The sequence below is a fragment of the Ochotona curzoniae genome, unplaced genomic scaffold (genome assembly GCF_017591425.1).
Source record: "Ochotona curzoniae isolate NIBS_2020 unplaced genomic scaffold, NIBS_Ocur_1.0 contig_883, whole genome shotgun sequence".
Taxonomy (NCBI): Eukaryota; Metazoa; Chordata; class Mammalia; order Lagomorpha; family Ochotonidae; genus Ochotona; species Ochotona curzoniae.
The window spans coordinates 72,585,349-72,610,231 of NW_024466599.1; the positions used below are offsets into that span (position 1 = coordinate 72,585,349).

General features: G+C 40.0%; 1 protein-coding gene across 1 annotated transcript in view; it reads left to right on the plus strand.

Moving 5' to 3' along the window:
* Nucleotides 1-24,883, plus strand: part of SLC9A4 (solute carrier family 9 member A4) — a 44,283-nt gene that overhangs the window by 14,233 nt on the left and 5,167 nt on the right. Inside the window, exons 3-9 of the mRNA XM_040993378.1 lie at nucleotides 4,705-4,964; nucleotides 5,725-5,942; nucleotides 9,145-9,347; nucleotides 9,904-9,990; nucleotides 12,768-12,838; nucleotides 14,599-14,760; nucleotides 21,300-21,396. Of these exons, the coding sequence (XP_040849312.1) occupies nucleotides 4,705-4,964; nucleotides 5,725-5,942; nucleotides 9,145-9,347; nucleotides 9,904-9,990; nucleotides 12,768-12,838; nucleotides 14,599-14,760; nucleotides 21,300-21,396 (1,098 nt within the window). The remainder of the gene's footprint in view (nucleotides 1-4,704; nucleotides 4,965-5,724; nucleotides 5,943-9,144; nucleotides 9,348-9,903; nucleotides 9,991-12,767; nucleotides 12,839-14,598; nucleotides 14,761-21,299; nucleotides 21,397-24,883) is intronic.

Sequence of the window (24,883 nt, forward strand, 5' to 3'; positions counted from 1 at the left end):
AATTTTAAATAATAACAGGAAAAAAATAATAAAACTGTTTAACGGTAAACAAAAAAAATGTTACATAAAAGAAATGACAATTTCATACTCATAATTGTAGAGTCTCATATCGTTATTTTAGGAAATGTTAGAAAAAAGTCCATACTCTATCAGCAAGACTTGGAGGACCTAATCATTATTAACAACCTTTTCTTATTTGTTATTTATGAAATGCTATGCTCATTACTGAAAAGTAACCATTACTTTTAAGTGCACATGGTATTCGCTAAAAACAAGCATGTATTTGAACATTAAAGATGCCTTAATATATATAGAAGCCTTGAGGACCTGCAGTGTGTATTTTTATACAAAAGAGAATTAAATTGAAGATAAATTAAGATATTTACGAAATTGCCAATGTTGGAAGTTAAACAATACACTTACAAAGTATAAATGAAATTAGAAAATATTTTGAACTAGGTGATATTGGAAACCCAATGTATCTAAGTTGGCGGATTGCTGTTGAATATGTATTGAAAGGAAAATTTATGGCTTTGAATGCTTATGATATTATAATTGAAAGAGTTCTGATAAAATTAAGTACATGCCCTTTCAACATTGCTTTTGCTCCATCTCATGGGCAATGATGTTTTTGTTTTAATTGTCATTTCTCCATTACCACATGGGACATGCAGTAGCATCGATTTCTACAAGGTTTTTGATTTTCTTTTCATCACTTTAGCGATGCATTGGTAATTCTGTAGCATGCTGGTTTTTTGTTGTGTTTTTCTCCCTGTTTTGGACTGTTTCCTGGCTCTGTATTTGGGGGATGTATAGTAGAAATGTAGCAGAGAATGACATGCCCAGAGGTGGAGACATAGAGCAATATGTCTCTCTGAATCCACACCAAAGATGGATTCCCAAGTGAAACAGTTGAAAATACCTGACAGTAGGATGCTGGACTCTCCTACATTGTCCATGCCTACCATGTCGGGAAACACTTCAATAGTGGAATGATGGACTTATGACTGCTCATAAAGGACCACCCATTGTAACACTATGGGGGAAATCAGTGGGGAGGAGGGGACTTGGGGAGGGGGCTGGGAAATCCCAGACTCTATGGAATTGCATCATAAACCAATTTTTAAAAAATGGGACATAATTTCTACCAGAAGAAACTATAGAAAGTAGAGCAAATTTAATACAAGTTAAATAAAAGGACGAGAATATTAAAGGTAGTAAAATTTTAAATACACAGATGATGTCAATATTTTAAGGAATAAATAATATTTATCACTCAAACTTTAAAAAGGAAGAAGATTAAATTAAGATTTAAAAAGAATCAAAAGAAAATAATTTGATATTATAAAGCTATTCCAGAGTCTGGTAATTTCAAAGGTAGGAATGATTTTCCTTGTAGCTCTACAGATTGTGTCTGCAAGTACAATCTTAAATTCTAGAGGCTTCTTTAGCTTGTGAGGTACTTTTGTGGCCTGGCATGGTGGTATCCAGGAACAGAATTCATCTGTTTGACTATTCTAAATCATTAAAATGGACTGGGTAGCTACTGACAATTTGGGGAACTATGTAAAAGAGTCTTGGTTCATGGTAGCAATATTTAAATATGTGGGTCCCATCATATTCCCTTAGTTTGTTCTAATTTGAGAGTCAAATAACCTCCTAGGTCTCACTGATCCACATTCACGTTTCCTTTGCCGGGTTTATGGAATGGTGTCTGGCTTCACTCCTTTGAAGGTCACTTGCACTCCACAGGTTCAATGCTCTGGGCTTCTAGGACCCAGGCATGGGTTTCTCTGTGGACAGAAAGTGAGTGAAATTAGACTGAACAAATTCACTGAACTGGGAAATGACCACTATTGTCCTTTCACATTCATTTTGAACCAAAATTCACAAATATACTTCAGATATTCAGTCAAGATTTTTTTTTGCTTTTTTTATTATTTTTGTTTCTTTTATTATTTTAATAATAGTTGTTATTATTATTATCATTTTATGATAAAGTTCCATAGGCCCTGGGATTTCCCTTCCCCCTCCCCAAGTTACCTCCCTGCCCCATTGAGTTCCCCTATATTATTACTATAGTATAGTTCTTCATACACAGTCAATGTCCCTCATTGTGGGCACAGACAATGGCAGAGAATCCAGCATCCTATTGTCAAGATATGACAACAGCTTCATTGGGAGTCCATATCTGATCTGGAAGTAGAGATGCATACTGCATTGTATCCTCACATCTGGATATGATAGTCTCCATTACACAGTTATTATATATCCTCTTAAATAAAAGGCTACAATACAAAATCGAAAATAGGAAGAAAAAAGAAATTTAAAAACTCCATCAAGTTAAATAACACACTACGGAATGATTAATGTGTTGTTGAAGAAATTGTTAAACCATGGTTTCTATTTAAATAAAAGGTCAGTATTGTGTGAGTTTTGGAAAATAAGGGTGATACTAGATAGATGTTATCTGGCCTGTTCATGGATTGGATATCCTGAGAGCATTATGAACACAGACATTTATTACAGGAATCATCTATGTGAGACAATGGAATGGGAGCCAGGGGCAAGGGCCAACCCCTCAAGTCACAGTGTAGATTGAGGCCAGGTGATATAGAGAAACCACGTAGGATAATCCTCCTGAATTTCTCAGAGTTTATCAGGCTAATCCAGCAGTCTTCAGGGTAAGGACACTCATCAGAGGCATCCTGTGCCTCCCAGGAAGTGGTCTGCCTTAGTGTTTTTGCCACGCTCCATGCTTAGCTGGTAGCAACTTGGGAACAAAGATGCAGCCAGGGACTGGGCAGTTGCACTCCCATCAGGCTTACAGATTCTAACTTCCACAGAGAGCAGGTGGATGACAGGTGCCAAACAGATTAGAAAAGACTTATTAATGGTTACAGTGCTTCTCTCTGAGATGATTTGTACATTATTTGTGGGGTTTTCCTTTGTGTTTTTTCTCAGTAAATCTGATTTGTGCACATCATTTCTCTCTCCCATCAGCAAAGTCTACTGGTAACAATATTCTGAATGAGCACAAGTCACGGGTGAGCTGCCGAGAGGCCTGACTTGGTTCTGCATCCACATTCCAAAGCCAAGAGCCTCATTGCCTGGCTTTCACCTCTTGTGCAGAAATGGATAGTGAGAAATGGATTAATGGTTAGAATCTAGGGTCCCCAACACAAGGATTCCTATCCCCATAGTCCAATGACTTATCCTACTTTTGTATGTCCTTAGAGCAGAAGTCACAAATTATCTTTAACAAATGTGATATACAGCTTAGACTGAGATAAAAAAAAAAAAAAGATGAAATGAAAGGGAGGTTTGTTTTCAGTGTACTCCAACTAACAAAGAACCACTCTAGGAACAGCTTCAGCAGATGGTCAAGCATGTATTGCCCATCTCTGGGTAAGAAAATAGCAGTCTTTTACCTAAAGGGAATGCCATATGGCCTGTGGGCCACCCCAGGGACCATCTCTTGTACAGTTCATGGTACCCTAACAGGATGTTCCAACTCAAGGTGCACGCATGCACAGGAATCATTTTCACACCTTGATGGCTCTCACAGACTCCAGTCAAGGCAAGAGTTACACTCTCAGGACTGATTGTCCACAAAAGGCCCAGGAAATTTCCAGAAGCCTTTTTCTCCTGCAATGTCCCTTCCACACCCTGTTTTTAGGGAGTTTAACCTTTTGATCACCTTAGAAGAGAAATGCTGAGCCAGGCATCGGCTGGGGGTGCCCACATTCCACAGCAGAGTTCTGGAGTCAAGAGCCATCTCTGCTCTCAACGCACACCGTGGGAGGCAGCAAATGATGACTCAAACAATTGAGTCCTTGCCACTCTGGTGGGAGACCCGAACTGAGTTGGTGGTTGCTGGCTCTGATCTGGCCCAGTCTTGGCTCTTGGGTTCTTTTGGAGAAGAACTAGCAGATGGAACTCTATCCTTCTCTCTCTCTGACTCTTCACCTTTCAAATAAAACGAGAAACGCTTCAAAGGACTCTATTGTTGATTATAGAGCACACATGGAAGGCTGCGTTAGAAGCTTACAGGGACTACAACCCGCTGACAGATTAAGCTGATCAGGAACACTGGCACACAGTAACTATGCAGGCGGAAAAAGTTTCCAACTGCTGTTTCACTTCCCAAATGTCCATCCTGGTTGGGGGTGGACCAGGCCTGAGTTAGGAGCTAGAACACAATGCACATCTCCCCTGAGGGTAGCAGTAATCCAAGCACTTGAGCCTTCATCATGGCTTCCTAGGGTCTGCACGAGCCGAAGACTGCAGGCAGAAACCAGGGGCAGGGATTGAACCCAAGCACTTTGATACAGAAACGTTAATCTCTTAGGCCAAAAACCTTTCCAAAAAAATTTATTATTATTATTAATATTTTAATTGACATAATCAGTTGATACTAATGTGTAAAAAATCAACAAACATGTATACAATGTATAATGATCAAATCTGAGAATTATCAGTTCTATCTCCATAAGCGTGTATAAAGTGATAAACTAGTGTGAAAGCTCTTCACTATAGCCACACTTAGTAGAATCATTAAGAATATAATATTACAAACTAATGGCTGTGTTAATAACTGATGTGGAATATTTTATTATTACTCAGCTTGATGCAAAGTTGTGAATTTGCATGTGTAGTATTTACCATTTCTAATTAGTAATTTTTTTTTTTTTTTTTGCCTAGGTCTTGTACAACATACTGATCGCCTTCACAAAGATGCATAAATTTGAAAGCATAGAACCTGTTGACATTTTGGCTGGATGTGCGCGATTCATTGTTGTGGGCTGTGGGGGGGTATTTTTCGGCATTATTTTTGGATTCATTTCTGCGTTCATTACACGCTTCACCCAGAATATCTCTGCCATTGAGCCGCTGATCGTCTTCATGTTCAGCTATCTGTCTTACTTGGTCGCTGAGACACTCTACCTCTCTGGCATCTTGGCGTGAGTACCAACAGCAGCTGAACCCTCGCAGTAACATACGGAGACTGTAGAGTACCTCGTGTGAATCAGGCTTCCAGAAAATGCATGGTTGCTGACCATCATCCTTAAAGCTGTAAAATCTGACTCAGGTCCTTTGCCAAGCAAATGCTCTCTTCAATATTTGTGTTTGACCTTTTTTCCCCCCCTCATGATTTGCCTAAGGAGAGTGTAGCAATTATAACATCAATTTAGAATATTCAGAAATGTTGAGGCATGAAAGAGTTGGGAAAAGTTGAAGGGTAAATTTGCATCTTGGTAGGCTTCTTTTTTTTTTTCTTCGAAAATGTAATTCTAAAGCTGAAGAAAGGCACACAGGGAAGAACTGGCATTCCTGGCTTCTGGTGTGTTCTCTTTCCTATAATCCACATTGCAGTACCCATGACTCATGTGGAGTGAAGGAGAGAGGACCCAAGGCCTCCGTGGGGGAGAGGAGACAGTGCTCCACTCCCAGTTTGCTTACATAAGTTGCGCACAATTTTATTGTGAAAAGCTCATGCACACTTCCTTTCCCCACCACCATCAGCTTGCATCTGTGGGAACGTATTTGGGAGGGAATACGATGAAGAATGAAAGTCTGTGGGAAGCCTACGGCCGAAGAAGGGCAATGCAGATGGCCTTTCTGGAGAAAAGCAGGTGTCCTACCCCTGCATCACTGCCAGGATGGGGACCATTGGCGGAGGGGCCACGCCTTGTTCATTTTGACACTCTGTTCCCTCTGTAGGATCACAGCCTGTGCGGTGACAATGAAAAAGTACGTGGAAGAAAATGTGTCCCAGACATCCTACACGACTATCAAATATTTCATGAAGATGCTGAGCAGTGTCAGCGAGACCCTCATCTTCATCTTCATGGGCGTGTCCACCATTGGCAAGAACCACGAATGGAACTGGGCCTTCATCTGCTTCACGTTGATCTTCTGCCAGATCTGGAGGGCCATCAGTAAGAGCCAGCAGGGCCCCAAAAAGCTCTCGCATAGCTGCTTCTTTTTCAAAGCTTTCTTATAGCATTCCGCAGTGAAAAGTCAGAAGTAGTGAGTCGAAGTTAACTAACTAGACTGGTTAGGGACCGTAGGCACCTTACCCTGACCAGGCGTTTGCTGCAGTCTTCAGCTGTAAGTGCTTAGTGGCTAACAAGGTCCTGCACTGAAGCAAAGCTGCAGTAATGGCTATATTTTTTATTTTTTCAGTTCAAGGGAGAACTTTCACGTCTACGCACTTAAATATAACTCTGTCCATGGATTGCTTGTTTGACACGTCAGTGCCAATTTGAACCCTTTTGTCTCTTAAAATCCATTTACCCTGTGGGCATAGGCACATTTATTACAGGATAGATGAGATCTCACAAACTGTATTCCCTGGAAGTCAGGGAAGTTAGACAGCGGACTCCTAAATAGCATAGGCGGTTTCATTTGAGGGTTGACTGCATGAGTACATGCTACACAGTAAACAATGGACCCAGAAGTCAATCTACATTTTAAAGAGTTTAGCATTGGTAAAGGGCAATGATAGTATAACTAGCCTCACGCCTGTATGCCATGGTTAATTATTTTAAAAGCTACTTTTTTATTCATTTGAAAGTCAGAGTTACAGAGATAGAGGGAAATACTGAAGAGATCTTCCATATGCTGGTTCATTCTCCAAATGACTGCAACGGTTGGCACCAGCTAGGCCAAAACAGGAGCTAGGGACTCCGTCTGGGCCTCATACAATTGGCAGCAGCCCAAGTACATGGGCCATTTTCTGCTATTTTCCCAGACACATTATCAGGAAGGTAGAAATGGAGCAAGCAAGACTTAAACCAGAACCTAACTGGTATGCCAGCTTCATAGGCAATGGCTTAATCCATTGCAACTGCAACACTGGTCTGATACAACCCGACTCTTTAAAAATAAGATCTAGTGGCTGCTGCTTTACCTTGTATATTTATGTTCTAGGAGTAAAATAGACTAGTCATCATACTACTAAATATCTTGCTTTTTGTTCAGAATGACCTTGAATGATGCTTGAAGGTTTTACAAAATGATTCTGATGAATGAGTTGAAGCCAAATAGTCAAGGAAAAATTAGAGATGGTAGAGAAGTTATCTAGAACATACCTATTCCAAATTGATTTGGGATGCATTTTAGGGCCTGTGAAGGAATATTATGAATGTAGAACATACTGAAATATTCATTTGATAGCTCTGTATGTTTATGCCTCTTGGGTCCATGTTGGGAAAAGAAGAAAGAAAACTGATAGAAACTTCAAAATAGTAAGTCAGATCTCAGCATCACTACTAACTTCCTGTACAAACTTGAACTGACAGTCAATCATTCAAAAACCATGTTCCCCAATAATCACTATGCCTTGTCTACATTTACCAGTTCTCATTGAGCTCTACTACTTCACAACTCTGGAGAAGTGGAACTAATGCTAACGCTACAGTCCAGCCTTCATGAAAATAAACTGTGAAGGAGAGAATTTATGCATGAGTGCAGAGACCAGCCAGGCAGCTCTGTAACCTAAGAGTTAAGGGAACTGGAGTGACTGACAATGGAATGCCTGACATGCAGCCATCACGGCGGCGATTGCCAAAGCACAGATCAGAATCCAGTTCTTCCCCTGAACTCTGCTCTCCTCTCAATCCATTCGCTAACAATCCTTTGCACTTATGAAGGATTCTAACACACAAAGCCCTGCACTGTGTTATTTATGGATATTGCATATCTTTAGCCTTTCACCTACCTTCTGAGGCAAAAAAAGCTTTTATGCTTTCGGGTTCTTCACGCTCAGATTCCAATAATTATGGATGAAAAATCTGAAAAAAGAAATGCATCTGTGTGATTTATTCTCATGATTCCCCAACCAATGCAGTGTAACAACTGCTTATGTGATTTTATAGTGTCACTATTACAAGCAAGATTCAAAGCATAAAGGAAGGGTAGGGGTTCTGGCATTGGGGGGTTAACCTTCTACTTCTTACACCAGAATCCCTCATTGGAACCTGAATCTAAGTCTTGGCTACTTCATTTCCATCCAGCTTACTGCCCATGTCCCTGGGAAGACAGCAAATTACAGCTCAAGCACTTCAACTGCTGCACCCATGTGGGAGAACTGGATAGAATTGCTGGCTCCTGGCTTCACATCAGCCCAGACCTGGCTGATGTGGCTGTTTGGGGAGTGAACCAGTATTTGGAAGATCTCTCATTTGCTCTGTTTGTTAAAATAAATAAGCACAGTATAGAAGAGGATACATGTAGATTATGTGTAAATTACGCACCTTTGGATATGAGGGACTTGAGCACCTGCAGAATCTAGTGTGTGTGTGGCTTCCAGGAAGGAATTCCCTGCATGGACTGAAGGAAGCCTGAATCACTGTGATCTCTGAGCTGATGAGGACTCTGAGGACATGAAATGACTAAGAGCCTCACCCAAGGCCACAGTATTGGTTAGTCTGTGTAGTCTGTGCACACAAGGACGAGAAGAGCTTTATTCTACGGCAATAACAGCTTTAGTCAAGGGATCATTTTACCCAGAAACCGCTGATTTGATGGTGGCTAAGTCCAATGGACCAATTAAGGATGGAAAATGAGTGGACTAGAGAGAAACTATGTTTTGAATAAACTCTCCCACTTTGCACTTGAGAAACTCACTAGCAATAAAGGCTCGCTAGCAATAAACACTTTGTCAACTTCCTTTCTTGTTTCCAATGAACCTTGGGAAGATTTGAGCCAATTATGAAGAATCCCTCACTCTTTAGAGACCACTGGAAGGGATTCTTTCCTATTTAATGCATGAGTCTCCTCTGGTTAGTGAATAAGTATATGTGATAATGATGTCACTAATATTCAAATAATACCCTTGCTCTATTTAATTTTTTTAAAAAGAGAAATTGTGGTAATAGAATAAAAATATGTGCCTGGTATCTAAAACTCAGTATTTTCTTACTTTAATTACAGGGACACACACACTCCAAGCTCTACAGAGCTACTGGGGAAAGACTTTACATTTGAGACCCTACTGGCCCACGCTGAGCCAAAGGGAAAGGTTCCTAAGGGATTGTGGCTAAGATGAATGCACAGGGCATGTGGTAAAATCATGCATGCACCCTTTGGTCACCCATGCACGACTCTTGGCTCTAACACGTATTTCCCCCTTTCTAGGCGTGTTTGCTCTCTTCTATGTCAGTAACAAGTTTCGGACTTTCCCCTTCTCCATCAAGGACCAGTGCATAATTTTCTACAGTGGTGTTCGAGGAGCTGGAAGTTTTTCACTTGCATTTTTGCTTCCTCTATCTCTTTTTCCTAGGAAGAAAATGTTTGTCACTGCTACTTTAGTAGTTATATATTTTACTGTGTTCATTCAGGTTGGTAGATTTTTTTATATTTAAAATAAATAATTTCTTCAGAGTGATGTGCTAAATTAGAAAAATATAAATGAAGTCACTAAATCTGATTTTCAAGTTTTGGTTCAATACTAATTAGATGCTCCAAATATTTCAGAATTATGTTCATGGTCATTATTTAGCTTTTAAAATATGTTAATTTTTAATCAATATAACAGATTAAGTCAGCATATTTCTGAGAAACAGTATAACAACTACACAATGATTCTGAAAAGAAGGACCTAATTAGTGTTTGATTAGACATGCATTTGTCTTAATTGGTATTAACTGTTGAACAAATGAAAGTTACTTTGAGGGATGAACTCAAATGCCTATAGTAAGATACAATGTTGTATATTTTTGATCAAGCATTTAAGAGAATCAGTTAAAAACTGAAACATTGGCTCAACTGTCCAGTAGAAGCTAGTACAAAACAAATGATAGCACGTTGTTATAATAATTTTTGTAACTGATTTGCTCTTTGTCATACCAATATGCACCTCAATTAAATCCTTTATTTTTTAAATTCACAATCTAGGGAATCACAATTGGCCCTCTGGTCAGGTACCTGGATGTTAGAAAAACCAATAAAAAAGAATCCATCAATGAAGAGCTGCATACCCGTGTAAGTTATCTCTTTTCATAAATAATAAATCAATAAGTCATTTCCCCTTATCATTGATGGGTGTAGTAAAGAGCCTTGATGAAATTCATCTACACGTCATTGACTGATAGTCTCTTACTTTTTGGTCCCTCCTAAAAAAAGTGACTACATTTTCCTATTGCTGCTGTAGGAAATTACTATAATCTCAGGGGCTGAAAATAGTTCAAAGCTTGTATCCTTGTAGTTTTGGAGTTTGAAGCAGGTCTTACTGGGATACACTCAAGGAGTTTCAGGCATTAAGAGAGAATTTGTTTCTTGCTCTTTCGGCCTCTGGAGGTTGCCAGCATTCCTTGGCCCAAGGCCCTTTCCATCTTACAAGTCAACAATGGCTTCTCAGGTCATGCTCATGGTGCTTCACTCCAACAAACTTTTCTGCCTCCTTCTCCCACACTGAAGGATCTTTCTAACATTGGGTGCGCATAGATAATTCATAACATTCTCTCTTGAGTTCAGTTGTTTAAGCAACTGTACATCCATGTGCTGTCTTCATTCTCTCTTGCACGTTCTCTAGCATCTTCATGATTCCAGGCATCAAGATGTGGACCACTTTGGAAGGCTGTTTTCTGCCAACCAGTCTCCCCTGTGTTCCTCACAGATGTGTGTTCTGTACCAAGACATGTCATCATCAGGCCCTAGTATGTACAGGCATTTCAGCACCAAGTCAAGGCAAAAATCTCATTCAAAGCTTAAAAACTCAAAAACCCTAAATCTCAGCATCTCAGTCACTTCAGTCACAGACGGCTGAGACTATGAGCGCACTATACCAGGGGACAGTTCCTCTGGATCTACATACCCAAAAAACACACAAAGCAAGTTGTCTGCTCCCAAATTGGGCTGACAGTCAGCAGATAAGACCTCTCCATATTCCTTGTGATTCCTGCTTCACCCCCTGGTTTCTCAGTTCCAACCTCAATCTCATGTCTTCTTTAATGAAAGGAGAGATGCCTTTGTGGTTGAATCATTTTATCCTTTTTGTTGCTTATTAGAATCTTGGGGGCTTATAATTCTTTTATTTTGCTCCTCACTTTTGTTTTCAGGTGGGGGGCAGTTTTCCTCAGGTTTCAGTGGACAATCAGCACCAGCAGGAGAAATACATAGGGCATTAAAGCTTTTCAAAGATGAAATCAGACAACTGAGTACATCTAGCCCCATCTGTCTCATGAAAGACAGCTGGCCACAGCCTATGTCACTATTAATGAATGCATTCATAGCAGTGCCTCTGTAAATGTGTGATTGAATAATCCAGTTATGGTGATACCTCAAAAGGTTATGCTGGTGACTAACATTCAAGTTTGTCCTAACAGTTGTTCCAGTGGGATGTGGGTACTCTCGGCCCTTACCAAAGCTTATCACAGAAAAGAGAAAGGCTATTTTTATTTCTGCAAATGTGGACTAGTGGCAATTTTTGGTGAAAACATCTCACTTTGGCAAAAATGAATGTGAAATTGAGCATGGTTTCTGTTTATTCATTCAAGTTGAGAACATCATTGCCCTTCTTGTGATTCTAAAGAATAGAAATGAGAACTAATAAATGAAGAACAAACACAGGGAAATTGTAGATCAGTTATGAAGACACATTCTGACCATGAGTTTTATCACATTCACATGTGAAATGGATGGAGGCAAGGTCTAGTTGCTGTCTAAGAGACAGGAGATTAAATGTCGATGAGATGATTGGATCAAATAAAAATTAAGCTTATTCTATCCTCCCAGAATAGCCAATTCCAGAAAAGGAGAAACTGATAAATGTTTGTGAATTAGCCTTAAAGTTTATCACCAATTTGACCGGAGCACTTGAGAAAACAAAATAATTTAAATTTCATGAAATTTTTACTAAAACAGTTTAAGGCCATTTGAATAGGTAACAGATTAGGATAGGGAATTCATGTTTTAAAATATGTGATGCTTTAATTTGGTTGTCTGGTTTTGGCTGTATCTTTATCTCCTTCGATTTAGGATTTGGGCAAACTAGATGATATATTTAAGCTTATAGAATTTCAATGATTGTTTTCTAGCTTATTTTCTTTTTGCTTAGAAAAGTTGTATTGTTGGTGGAATACCGTGAACTAATGATTTGAGAAGCAAGATAGTATTTTAACGTAGTTTCAAAAATGAAGTCAGAAGCCAGTGTATTTAAATTATTTCATTTTTAAATTAGTAACAGAGCAATTTGTTGTTATTTTAAGATTGTGGATTTCTCCCTCGATCCCTTCAAGCAATTTTGAATAAAATAATGTAGTACAATGAGCTTGGATGTGAATTTTAAAATCCTAGACAAAATAATCAGATGAAATATTGGAAACACAGAAAAATATTCTTACATGTTATTACTACAACAAAATATCTGTAGAACTATATTTTGAGAAGCTATCTAAATTGGATAGTGATATATACTTTTTTTCCAATTAGGTACAAAAGTGACAGTTAATTATTAAGCTTTATGTCCATATAATTTCATTAGTGGGAAATTTTCTAGATCATTCTAGAAATAGCATTATTCAAAGCAAATGCCAGGCACACTGCTTTCTTGGCAAATTATATAAATTATCAAGTAACTTATCTACAGAGCCTTCTTGTCATGAAATGAAATTGAATTACTATGAAAGACATAGCATATTTTAGTCACATGAATAGAATGATATGCCCCAGGAAATGAACGTCTCCTCTGGTTTCCTTGACAGCCTTTTTATGTTAGCATTTCACCAGCGATCATTTTTTTTTTGTGATTCCTTTGGCAGCTGATGGATCATTTGAAGGCTGGAATTGAAGATGTGTGCGGGCACTGGAGCCACTACCAAGTGAGAGACAAGTAAGGAGACTCAGGGTTTCATGATTAAACAAGGGATAGCATGGGAAACTTGCCAAGACTGTCTTGGAAATAAAAGTCCCAGAATCCAGAAGGGAACCAACAGGATAAAGAACTCAGATGCCATGTCATGCAAGAAGCAGTTAGGAGTCTTGGGCATATTCAGCCTAGAATGTTAGAGCTTTCAGATAATGGAGTCTGTAGACTTGGTGTAGGTTGCTGCAGAGAGAAGCAGCGTAACATGCATGAAAATTAGAGAAGTCAGATCTGAGTGTAAAATAAGAACAAGTTTCCCAGTAACAAAAGTAACACAACCATGGAATGACAAGCTCCATGTGGCTTCAGAGAGAGTGTGGGGACTCATTTCAGATCCTGTGGAAGGGATTCCTCTGTCATGGGGGACACCAACATGGAAGAACTTCATGGATCCTTTCTCATAGTGATTCTTTAATGATGCTAGGGATGGTCTTTGCCACTTACCTCATATTTCAGAATTGATTCTCTTATGGGACTTAGCCACGAGTTCAGGAGAAGATTGTGCCAATGGATAATTGGTTAGAAATCAACACAGAGGCTTGAAGATGAGGCCCTGAGAATGAAGTCAGAAGGAGATGGGGAAGAAGTAGGTAGGGAGACTGAAAGGAAAACGGGGGTAACCCAGGATGTGGAGAGCACAGAAGAATCATCTAACTCACCAGCACCATAAAGCAGCCAGCACAGTAAGAGCAGTGGCAGTCTTGAGAGTTGAGTAGTCTAAGGTCAATGTGAGCTCAGTGAATGACAAATAATGAGGTTGGTGAGGTGCTTACTATATGCCTTACAATTTCTTGGAACCATTGCCTGTCATGAAGCACACCAGGAAGTCAGAAGGCTGAGAAGGTTACCCAGCAGACAAAGGTGGTGATGGTCTCATAAAGAATCCTCAAGCTCAGGAAATGCACCTGCTTCACCGAGAGAGTCTGCCTTGTCACAGGCCAGAAACTTGTTAGCAAATGATAAGTCAGCAGCCCAGGAAGTCATCATCCCTTCGGAAGATGAAGCAGGCAACTACACTTTGAATGTGAAACAATGGGAAGTGCTGCAAATTTCAACTCCAAACAAACTCTCATTTCCAAAGGCGCCACATGCATCTGTGTAACTCAGTGTCATGGATAGAGCATAGTTTTGCTTCAATAGTCAACAGCCATCAATGTCTACCCTGTTCAGTCTCCATCATTCAGATTTGGGAGACATATGTGTGCATGTATTTTCTCTCTTTCCCTTAATTGGCAGGATTCAAAATGATCTACAGCATAATGGGGCAAGACTACCATAACTCTCAGCCATTATTGGGTTCCAACTGAATAGGCCAGTATAACTGAAGTGCAGCTGCTGCTGTTATCAGCTAATAACAGGGAACGCTTGCTCAAAAGCCTTAACCCTTCTTTCTTCTCTTACAACTGCGGTTGAGCCTGGCTGGGCCTCACCCATTCCTTACTGATGCACACTTTCTGTTCTGATTTCGGCTTGTCCTTGCTTGAATTTAGTTGATCTTGAATGTAGTCAGTCCAGTGGGGTACTCTTTCTCTATTTAATGATATGTGTAAATAATATGAATTGCTGAAAGTAAAAGAAGCTCAAATACTATGAGTCCCAGGCACTGTCCTGATTTTTCTTTTTCTTTTTCTTTTTTTTAAAAATAAAGCTAAAAAGTATTTTTTCAGAAAAATATGCATACTAATGTATCACATATGGAGTTCAAAATGTTGTTTTTCATTTTTCAGGTTTAAGAAATTTGATCATAAATACTTACGAAAAATCCTAATCAGAACGAATGTACCCAAATCAAGTATTGTTTCCTTGTACAAGAAGCTGGAAATGAAGCAAGCTATTGAAATGGTTGAGACCGGGATACTAAGTTCCACAGCCTTTTCCGTATCTCATCAGTAAGTCACACCTGCTCTTTGGTCCAAATTCTGAGGGATATCAACTTCTTGCTCCACACGAAAGCTGTATGAGACCAAAGAGGCAGAAGCATGAAGACAGAATCGCAAAAAATGTATAGCTCTGCTTGGCATTTTCTGACATGGTTTAAACTCAGTGTTGTTTAAAACTCGCCTGTTTTCTGGGGGAAGCAACACATTCCTAGCCTGGCAGCATATATTCACAGACTGTCTTTATCTCCACCTGCCTAGAAAGTCTTACCCTTTCAGCCCTGTTCATTTGATTCTGTTCCTCCTACTGCTGCTTCTCGTTCCATGAATCGTTTCTCTTCCTTTCTTCTAAGAGGACAGACAAGTTAGCTTTCTTCATCTTTTTTTTTTTTAAGATTTATCTTTTTTTATGGGAAAGGCAGATTCACAAAGAGGAGAGACAGATTTATTTTAAAAAGGATTTATTATTATTATTTTGATGGAAACGTAGATATATAGCAAGAACGAAAGAGAGAGAGAGAGAGAGATCTTCCCACTAGGCTATCGCCTCAGGTCCCACAGAGAACTTCCATCTGCTGGTTCACTCCCCAAGTGACCACAACAGCCAGCGCTGCGTCGTTCTGAAGCCAGGATTCTGTTCTGGGTCTCCCATGTGGGTGTGTGGTAGCATCAAGAAGTATGGTAGTAGGTGGATTGATGACAGAGAAAGCTGTGTTGGTAATTGTGTGTTAGGCAAAGGTCTGTGTGAGGTTGTGAAATGTGGCTTGAGTACATATGACGCCAGCCTGGAAGGTAGGAGAGCATCAGGAGGGGCAATCATAATACAAACTCCCAAAACAAGGTGGCTTTCTGGGGAGCATGGTGTATCTCTTGGAACACCTGCTAACCAGTTGTCCCCCAAAACTATATAAATGTGTGAGTGTATGTGTGTGTATAAATGCAAGGGAGTAAAAGTGTTTATACAATTCTGGGAGTTTATATATGTATAATATATTATAATTAGCAACAGATGAAAGACAAGATCATAAGAATTAATCTCTTAAAGATACACACTGAGCCATTTTCCAGGAAACAACTTTTCTTCCACTTAACAATTTATGAATTGAGAACGGTAATTGCGATCTGTCTTTATGAAAAGGAATGCCTGCCCCCACCCGACCCTTCTCTCCAGCAAGTAAAAACACTTGATCATGAGCTTCAGTTATGTCTTCACTTCTGAAAGGCAAGTCGCCTGTAGAGCTAAGAATAAGCAGTAATAGAATTGTCACTAATACCCGAGTGTAATGTCTCCGCTCACACCTCCATCCTTGATAATTAATCTAACATGATTGCCTTTTTACACAGCCTGGGAAAAAGCCATGCCAGGGTACCTGAGGGTAGCTGGGCACAAATAGAAAATTTACTGCCTCATAGCCAGAGTACAGCCTGGGGCAGCAGGAAAATGAGAAACACTCAACCTGTACTATTTTTTCTTTTTTAATTCCGTAAGACTGTGAAGTTTGCTATCACTTTTTAAAATTTTATTTTTTTTTTATTTCAAGTTTTATTTGAAAAGCAAAGAGAGATAGCTGAAATCACCCACCCACTGGCCCACTCTGCAAATGTATTGACTAACCAAGGATGGGCCAGAACACAAGACTCCATCCAGGCCTGTCTTTCACTTGGGGACCAGACCCAGGCACTTGAGCCATTATCTACAGATTTATACCAGCAGGAAGCTGGATTGGAACTAGAGCAATCAATGGTAAGGGCTCTAGGTTTCCCACATGGAAACCTAAGCTGCCGTACTCATCCTCAACCTATTTATATTTGAAATGGCACTGAGTGATTCATCCGTGATTTCTCTTTTTGCACTTTCTATTTTGATGAACTCTTTCTGAATTGTTGGATATGTGGCTTGCCCTGTTCATTAGCCATCTAGTATTAGGACACTTTGTAGAGTTCACAAAAATTGAATTACAAGATAATGTAATGTTCTTACAATTTATCCATAGGGTTTTTATATTATGTTTTTAAACACACATCTATAAACTTTTTGAAGACCTCTTGTAGGCATGGATTTAAAATATTTTGCAGCTTTTACTTTCATTGTTCACACACTTTTTGAAGGACTCTAGCATATGCCAACCACAGTGAAAGCAGACACAGTCGCTGTCTTCCTGGACACCATCCTCCAGCATGATAGTGACAATACTACAGAGTGCAATTACAGAGACTAGAGAGCTAAGCAAGTGTGAGTAGTGAACCACATCTGATCTGATTTGGGTCTTGCTCATTCAAGGATAAATTAATGCAGTGGAGGAGGGTTTGATAGCTTTGGGCAGTTTAGACCACAAGGGACTTCCTCATTTGGTTTGCTCTTCAGTTATGTGACAACTTGATCTAGGAATGTACGGTTGCTTATCTCAAATGAAAATCAATGTAGCATGTGGTCAAACATATTTGAATTTCTGCATTGCTTTTGCGTAGGCCATAAGCAACGGCCCAATTTCTGACTTCAAGGCCATTTTTAAATCAGTTTTGTCAGAGAGGAATCTCATGGTTGGGTCAATTATTTCTTCAGACATTGATTCAAGATTAGTGAGAGTGCTTTAAAAGTAAGAGATTCATTTTTTTTTCCTCCTGTGTTACAAACCGGTTGGTTGACTGGGATGAGAGGGGAGACTTTTTGAAGTTCATGTTTAATGCAGCCTTAGTGGTTAAATCACATTTATTATTTGATCTCACCAGAAACCAGTAGGACATCAAGCAAAAAGGAATTCCTCTTCTGAGATCAAAGAAGCAAATTTCTTAAAAAACAAACCTTCATACAATGATAGGAAAAAGACGTAGACCTAGCTCACTTTTTATTATTCTGTATGAAATGATAAAAGAAAAATGCACATGCATCTTTTTTCTTCATAATTCAAGCAGTTGTTCTGCAAAACATTTAGGCTTCCAAATTCTGTAGCCTTCAGGAAAAATGTTTCTGCCAGGGTTGTCCACGCGAGTTTGTGCTGTCCCCTGGATTTTACAACCACCATTAATTTATTTGAACCTTAAAACAACCATACAGAAAAGATAATACGTATATTTTGATTATTATTTCAAATACAAGACAGCTTGTCTCACCAAGACTGGTAAGCTGTTAGAAATTATCAGAGGAATACACCCAAAATGTTTAAAAGCGTTGAAGTCTTAAAAACATATTAGTTAATACTGATACATATTAATATGTATATAAATATATAGGCATGGCAAACTATAACTACAAATTCCAAATATTGTATTTTTAAATTGCAGAATAATGTATCTTTTTTTAAAAAAAAATTACTTATTTACTTGAAAAGCAAAGTAGGAGAGGGACAATGAGAAAGAGGTATCTTTCATCTGCTAATTCATTCCCCAAACGGTCACAACAGAGCTGTAGTTGAGCCAGACAAAAGCTAGCAGCCAGGAAGTTATCCAGATTTCTCACCTGTAATTTTTTGAAAGCCATAAAATAGCATTATTATAGTTTAAGGGTGTTTTACTGCATCTTTTGGCAGCACTAAACTCACAATTCTTAATTATTGATTTGAAAGATAAAGTAGCTGAGAGTGAGAAACACGGAAAGAGAACTTCCCTCCACCATTAACTCTTCAAGTGTAGCTTGGAGCTGGGCAAGGTCAAAATCAGGAAGCAGGAGTTTCCTCCTGACTCCCACATAGGTGCAGGGGTCCAAGCCTATGGGCTGTCTTCCATTGCTTTCCCAGGCTCAGTAACAGAAAGCTGGATCAGAAGTGGAGCAGCTGGGACTTGAACCTGTTATAGGATGCCAGTGTCACAGGCAATGCCTTTATCCACTGTACCACATCTCTGGAGAGGCGGATTTGGACTCCACACTTCACTTCCATGGTGGAACATTGTGCTGCTGAGAGCAAGACCCATTTCTAAGCCATTTTCTCATGAATACAGTTTGTCAATCATCCTGGTGACTTCTGTACAAAAACACAATGTAGTTGCAATCAGAGGGCACCACCATGCTCAGTGAGCAAGGCTTCTGAGCCTGACTCTCCACGTAAGCCAGTAAAAGCCAGACAGATTCTTCTGAATCAACCAGGATATACTGCCAAACCCTAGAAAATGCTGAAAGCCATGTTTAGTTTCAAGGAATTTCCAAAGATTTCAAAATTTCATGTTCCAAACTAAGATTTTTATCTTTTTAAAAAATATATTTATTTATTTATTTAAAAGACAAATATACAGAGGGAAGGTGAAACAGAGGGAAAAATTTTCCATCTGCTGGTTCACTCTCTAAGTGATTGCAACAGCTCGCCCATCTGAAACCAGCAGCCAGGAGCTTCTTCTGGGTCTCCCACAGGGCTGCAAGGTCCTAAGGCTTTAGGCCATCCTCTTCTACTTTCCCAGGCCACAAAGCAGGGATGTAGATGAGAAGTGAAGTAGCCATGATATAAACCAGTGACTATATGAGATCTCGGTGCACGCAAAGCAAGGGCTTAGCCCCTAGGCTATTGCACTGGGGCCCAGATTTTCATCTTTTTAGTTCCATTTTCACTGAACTTTTTGAAGGATACCTGTTTTCGATTCTTTGGTTGTTTGTACTATGATACAAATTCAACATTGACTAGATTTATTACAGAAACAAAGCCTGTTTCGCTAAACATTTTGGCAATTATTTGTGGACCTTGTACTCAAATACCTTTAGATTCAGATTTTTTTGGGGTTTTCTTAGCCATAAAATTACCATGAAACTTTCATTGTAGTTGATGGATTTCCTCTACAGATGATGAACAAACGTTCAGTAATGAGTCTTTCAGTTTGCAATTTAAGCATTTTGGACTAGAGACTATTGCCAGCTCAGCTTCCTAAGGGGTGTCTTTTCTATGCTTGTGGCATCAGTAGTTTAGGGATGTTTTTGTTAATGAAGAAAACTCCAGGTATCTTTTTGCCCAAGTGAAACATCTCACCCCATGATTGTAAAGTTATAGCCTCTTGCTGTGACTCAGTGAGATGTCTCCATTTTTCCCTCCGGTCAGCAGCCTGAATGGACTTCCGTGTGGTCTTGTCCTTTGCACGGTGGTCAGCTACAAACTGATGAGACCACTAAGTTAGACACACTGTTGGATCAAGTTTCACTTCACCATTTCTTTTATTGCATGTTTTCCCCATTTTCCCTGATGAACACATAATATGGAACTATTTGACTAGCTGGTGTTTCTGATTAGCAGCACATTATACTCCCCATGATAAAACAATGTGCTCAGATTATGAAGGTGTGTGGGCATAGCTCAGTCAGAATAAATTCTATTTCAAGCACATTTAAACAGTGAGGTTGAAATGTCCTGATAATAATGTTTGGATTGCCCAAGGGTGTTAGCTGAATATCAGTAAGGGAGACTGGCAGTTCTAGGATATGGAAACTATGATTTCAATGATTTTGTAGAAAGGACATTAGTCAGTTTGCAAATAGCACTGATAAATGAAATTCTGGCACACGGTGGTGTCCAGTTCCAAGCCTTTAAAATGGTAACAATTGTGTATAATTTTGCAGACATCCTTGCTGTTTGGGATTGTATTGTTATTAGTCTTCAGAAAAAAAAAAGTACTTAAAAGGTGGCCTGCCTTACAGCCATTGCTCATCTCTGCTCAGTTATCTTAAGGGTCTTTGCAGGCAGAAACCTTGGACATTCAAAGGAAAGCTAAAGAAAAAAGAAGCAAGCAAACAGAAAGTCCCGTTGGGGGTTAACATCTAGATGTAAAGGAAGATGAAAGCATCAAATAGGAGGGTTAATTTTCTTTGATTGTTTCACTTTTTATTCTTGTGTTTCACAGTGAAAAATATATATATATATATATAGCCTGTGTAATAGAAAGAGGATTTTTAATTACTTTCACGGAATGTAATCAAATACATTTGTCACATGAGAATTTTTCTCATAGCAGTGTCACTACTTTGAAATCCCCAGAGGACAACTGTGCATTGACTATTAACCTGGGCATGACTTATTTTTTGAACTCTCGATGGGCAAATGGTCCCAGTGCTCAAATCCCAGAGAACTAGACTAGCTGATTCTGCCTTCACAGGTGATTTCAGTTTCTTAAATTCTCCTGCCACCAAAGATTAAAATCCTTAAAGTGCAATTACAAGGGAAGTGTACCCACCAAACTTGTACATTCTCTTAGATCAGTATTCAAAGAGTGGCGAATATTGCTGATCCACAAATGGACACAGTAAGTACAGCACTAAGAGTCAGACTTTGACATGAGTCGTTTTATTCCTGTTGCGTTCAACAGTAGAATATTTGGATTGTCTTTTGTGATTTCATTCTCCAATGGTTGATTATTATTGTCTTTTACAAATAGGCCCATTCATTACAAATTTGGAGGGAAAATGAACTTGTTATCAGCTTAGAAATTTTAAAATAGGCTCGAACAATCACAGAGTAAAGATCATAGGCAAAGGACTATTATTTTAAAAGCTGTGAGTACCAATCACAAATGTGTTCGTGGCAATTCTTGCCAGGAGAGATGAATAACATTTCTCTTTCCTCCACCATTTTTCTTTCCAGGGCTCGGAGGATACAAGGAGTGAAAAGACTTTCCCCGGAAGACGTGGAGTCCATGAGGGACATCCTCACGCGCAACATGTACCAAGTTCGGAAAAGGGTGAGTATAACCTGACTGCCTCGTGCCTAGGACCTGAGCCTGGAGCCAGTCCTTCGGGCATCGGTTTTCGCTCACCATGTCGTCTCAAAAGCAGTCTCTCACAGAGCCAGTTCTCTCTACTTTCTTCGGAGAACAGAAAGTCAACAGATTTCTGCTGCCAGACTGGCACCTGAGGCATAAAAACAAATGCGAATCCAGTTGCTGTCTCTAGAGGTCAGGCTGCCCTAGCCCTGTAGCCTGGTGCTTTCCAGAACTATCAGGCTTCTCTCTCCCAAGGCAGAGAAGCAGTCAAGTCAGCCTCGGCATCACAGGACGCTCATGACTACAGTCATCAAGATGAGGCAGTGTGGGCTGCAGTATTGAAAAACACAAAGCTGAAAGGCAAAGTAAAAGAAGGCATATCATGTATCTTACATTTTAATTTTGGAGATAATATGAGATCTAAAGCAGTCCTTCGGAACGTGTCCAAAGTGCATGCCAACAACATTCCTGATCCAATGGACGCATCCTGAAACAAACTTGTGACATCCGGGTAGGATTTTTTTCAAGTCAGCTGGTTTAATTTTTGTCCTATCTCGTTGGAATGAATATAAGCGGATCTGTTGTGAGCGCCTTTGTTTTTGTCACTGCAATCACAGTTTTGATGGGACTGACCAAATTATTTAAGCCCTTCATTTTCAAGGAGAAGTTGTTTGCATTTGTTCAAGGTCATTAAACAAACTTGAATTGAGGATGCTGGGGTTCTGACCACCTACCCAGAGCCCTTTCTGTGACTCCAGACCTGCAGAATTCAGTGAAAGTGATTGCTTCCCGGTTTCCTGATTGAGAAAGTCAGTGGTTAATGAAAATGTGTCAGTGAAATGTCCACACCAGCTCAAGGAGGACAAGTTATCAGTGAGAGCATGTTTAGAGTAAACAGCACTGCTTTTAAATCAGTCCAAGTGAAACTGCTCAGTAAGACTATCACACCCTGCTTAGGAACATAGAAACTTCCTGGTTTGACAAAGGTGGCCAGCTTCATGAAAGGCAGGGTTCAAGAGGTACCTGGCTCTTAGCTTTTTCCACAAGGTGATGGATTTAGAGAAAGGTCTAACAATGGAGATGGAGATACTTGACGTCCAGTTTACTTTAAGACCAATGCCAATCCTTTCTTTTCTCCCTTCATATAGGTTTAATCTAGCTCTCTTCCTTCCTCCCACCTTTTTTTAAGCAATGAATTTAATGGACAAATTTGCTGGTGAATTCTAATTATACCTCAGTTATGTTACTTTTTACTTATGTAAAGTGTATAAATTTCATATATTCCACAATACATATTTAGAGGCGTAGCTGCAATTCTGACCCATTCCATTTCCTCCTTCCCTATATCCCTTTTCCTCCCTAATTTTACAAGGACATATTTTGATTTCACTTAGAAAATTTTTAAATAGTAAATGCATTATGTTTTTGATGATGTTTATGCAGTTGAGAAGGATGCATACCCGTGTGGACCACAGATTAGGGAATGTCGAGGAATAGGGAACAGTGAATGAGACAACTCTTTTCAGTCTCATTTTTTTTTCTTTCCTGGATCTGAAGAAAGTAGAGAGAGAAGGGGAGAGAGCCACGCTGAGGAGCTCAATGCATTCATCATCAGGCATAGGGAACGGCCACCTGATGTCATTCCAGAATCCCTGAAATGCAGCATATTCCAAGGGTACTGCTTAAGGGGTTTAGATAGTTCTGAGACACTGTTGATTTCATTGCAGCAAGGATCAAAACATTTTTCCAAGGTCTATTGGCTGACATAGTCTACCTCAGAGTCTCCACTCACCCAGATACTCACTATCAAAGCTTGACTAGGAGAGCTGTCCATGACGTCCATGGTACTAGATATCCTCTGTAGGTCTCAATGAACTTGTCATGCTCCCCATGTGCATCCAGGCACGTCATCCACTGTACAGACTTCACAACCTGGGAAACCCAGTTCTGACACAGGTACTCCATGGTCAGACCACAGATCCTGTGATTTTCCTCATGGTTGGAGTCCAGTGCACCATTTGGGGTGGGGTCTCCAAGAAACTTTGCCAGAGATGACCCTAGACCTGATTCCTGAGTGTGCCAGCCAGTGCAGGGTTCAGCTCAGTCAGTCACCCACATCAGCCTACACACACACACACCATCAATTGCAGTTACTTGTGTCAGTTTTGTTTCTAGCTCCATCTCATACACAAAACAATGGATGCTGTGGTCCGGCCCATCCCTGATCACTACACATTCGGCCCTCATTCATACCAGTGGGAACTGCAGCCTAGGTGGAGCTACTCCCAGTAACCACCACCAGGGCCACCTCAGGCACATGTTCCTGCATATGATGGTATGTGCCACAGACTTGTCCAGTTGGTCTCGCATCCCACTTGGCTCTTGTATACATCAGTGGATGCTGGCGCCTAGCTCAGCCCAACCAACCCAGACAGTCAGCCCACAGTCATGCCTGTCCATCCAGGCCCACCCTCAGTCCTGGTTCTCATGTTTACTGGTAGGAACTGCAGCCCATCAGAGACGGGTGCCCACCATTTCCCTGCTAGGCCTACTCGCAGCTCCAGGCCTTACACTGACAAGGACTTTCACTTAGAAAGTATAAGTTCAATATTTCAATAATTGAAGTTATCAACACATAATAAGTAGGAGGAAAAAAGAAAAAGACCACCTTTTGTGAATCTCCCTTCCAAGCTACACAGCATACTTCTTTGTTGCCTCCGAACTGAAACAGATCAACCTCTTTCCAAAGAGGTATGGGGAACTTTGCTTCTCCCAAAGATTATTCCAATTTTTATAATATCATTTGTAGGTGACACAAAATTATGAACTTAAAAAATTCACCTGTGGAAGGTCTTTTGAATTTTGAGTCCTGGCTGTGATTTTCTTGGCAGAATCAGGCCAAACGATTTTGTGGAACTTTCATGGCATGGGTGGCTGGTGCCGGTCTAGTGGTTTACCTCAGACAATGCCATCCCTGGGGTCTGGAGGAGCTTCAAGTTGGTCCTAGTTCAGGTGCAAGATTTAAGCATGGGTCACTCTGATACATAGCTGATCTGAAAATGAGCCAGACCTGCTGGATCTATTTTTGTTAGAGGACTCTTGCTGGTTCTGTTGCTCCAGGACTCATCTGTATAAGCAGGGTGGCTAAGGGACTGGCCTCTCGAGAATCCCAATGGGACCACAGGGAACAGAGTGGCATCAAGATTGACAAATGCTGTCTACAAACTGACCTCAGGTGGAAAGCCATTTGTTTAGTATCATTTCCCTTCAGCAAACAGTGGCACGCACAACCAGAAGATGCCAGAAAGTAGTTACAGAGCTCTTTATAGAGCTCCAAGTTTAGGGGGAAATACAAGATTTTACCAATCACTGCCTCCTTAATCAGAGGCAGAAGTAGAGAGAAATGTTGGTCAAAAAGTTTTCAGTGTTCTCAGGTAAAGAAAAGGAGAACAAGTCTGTTATGAGC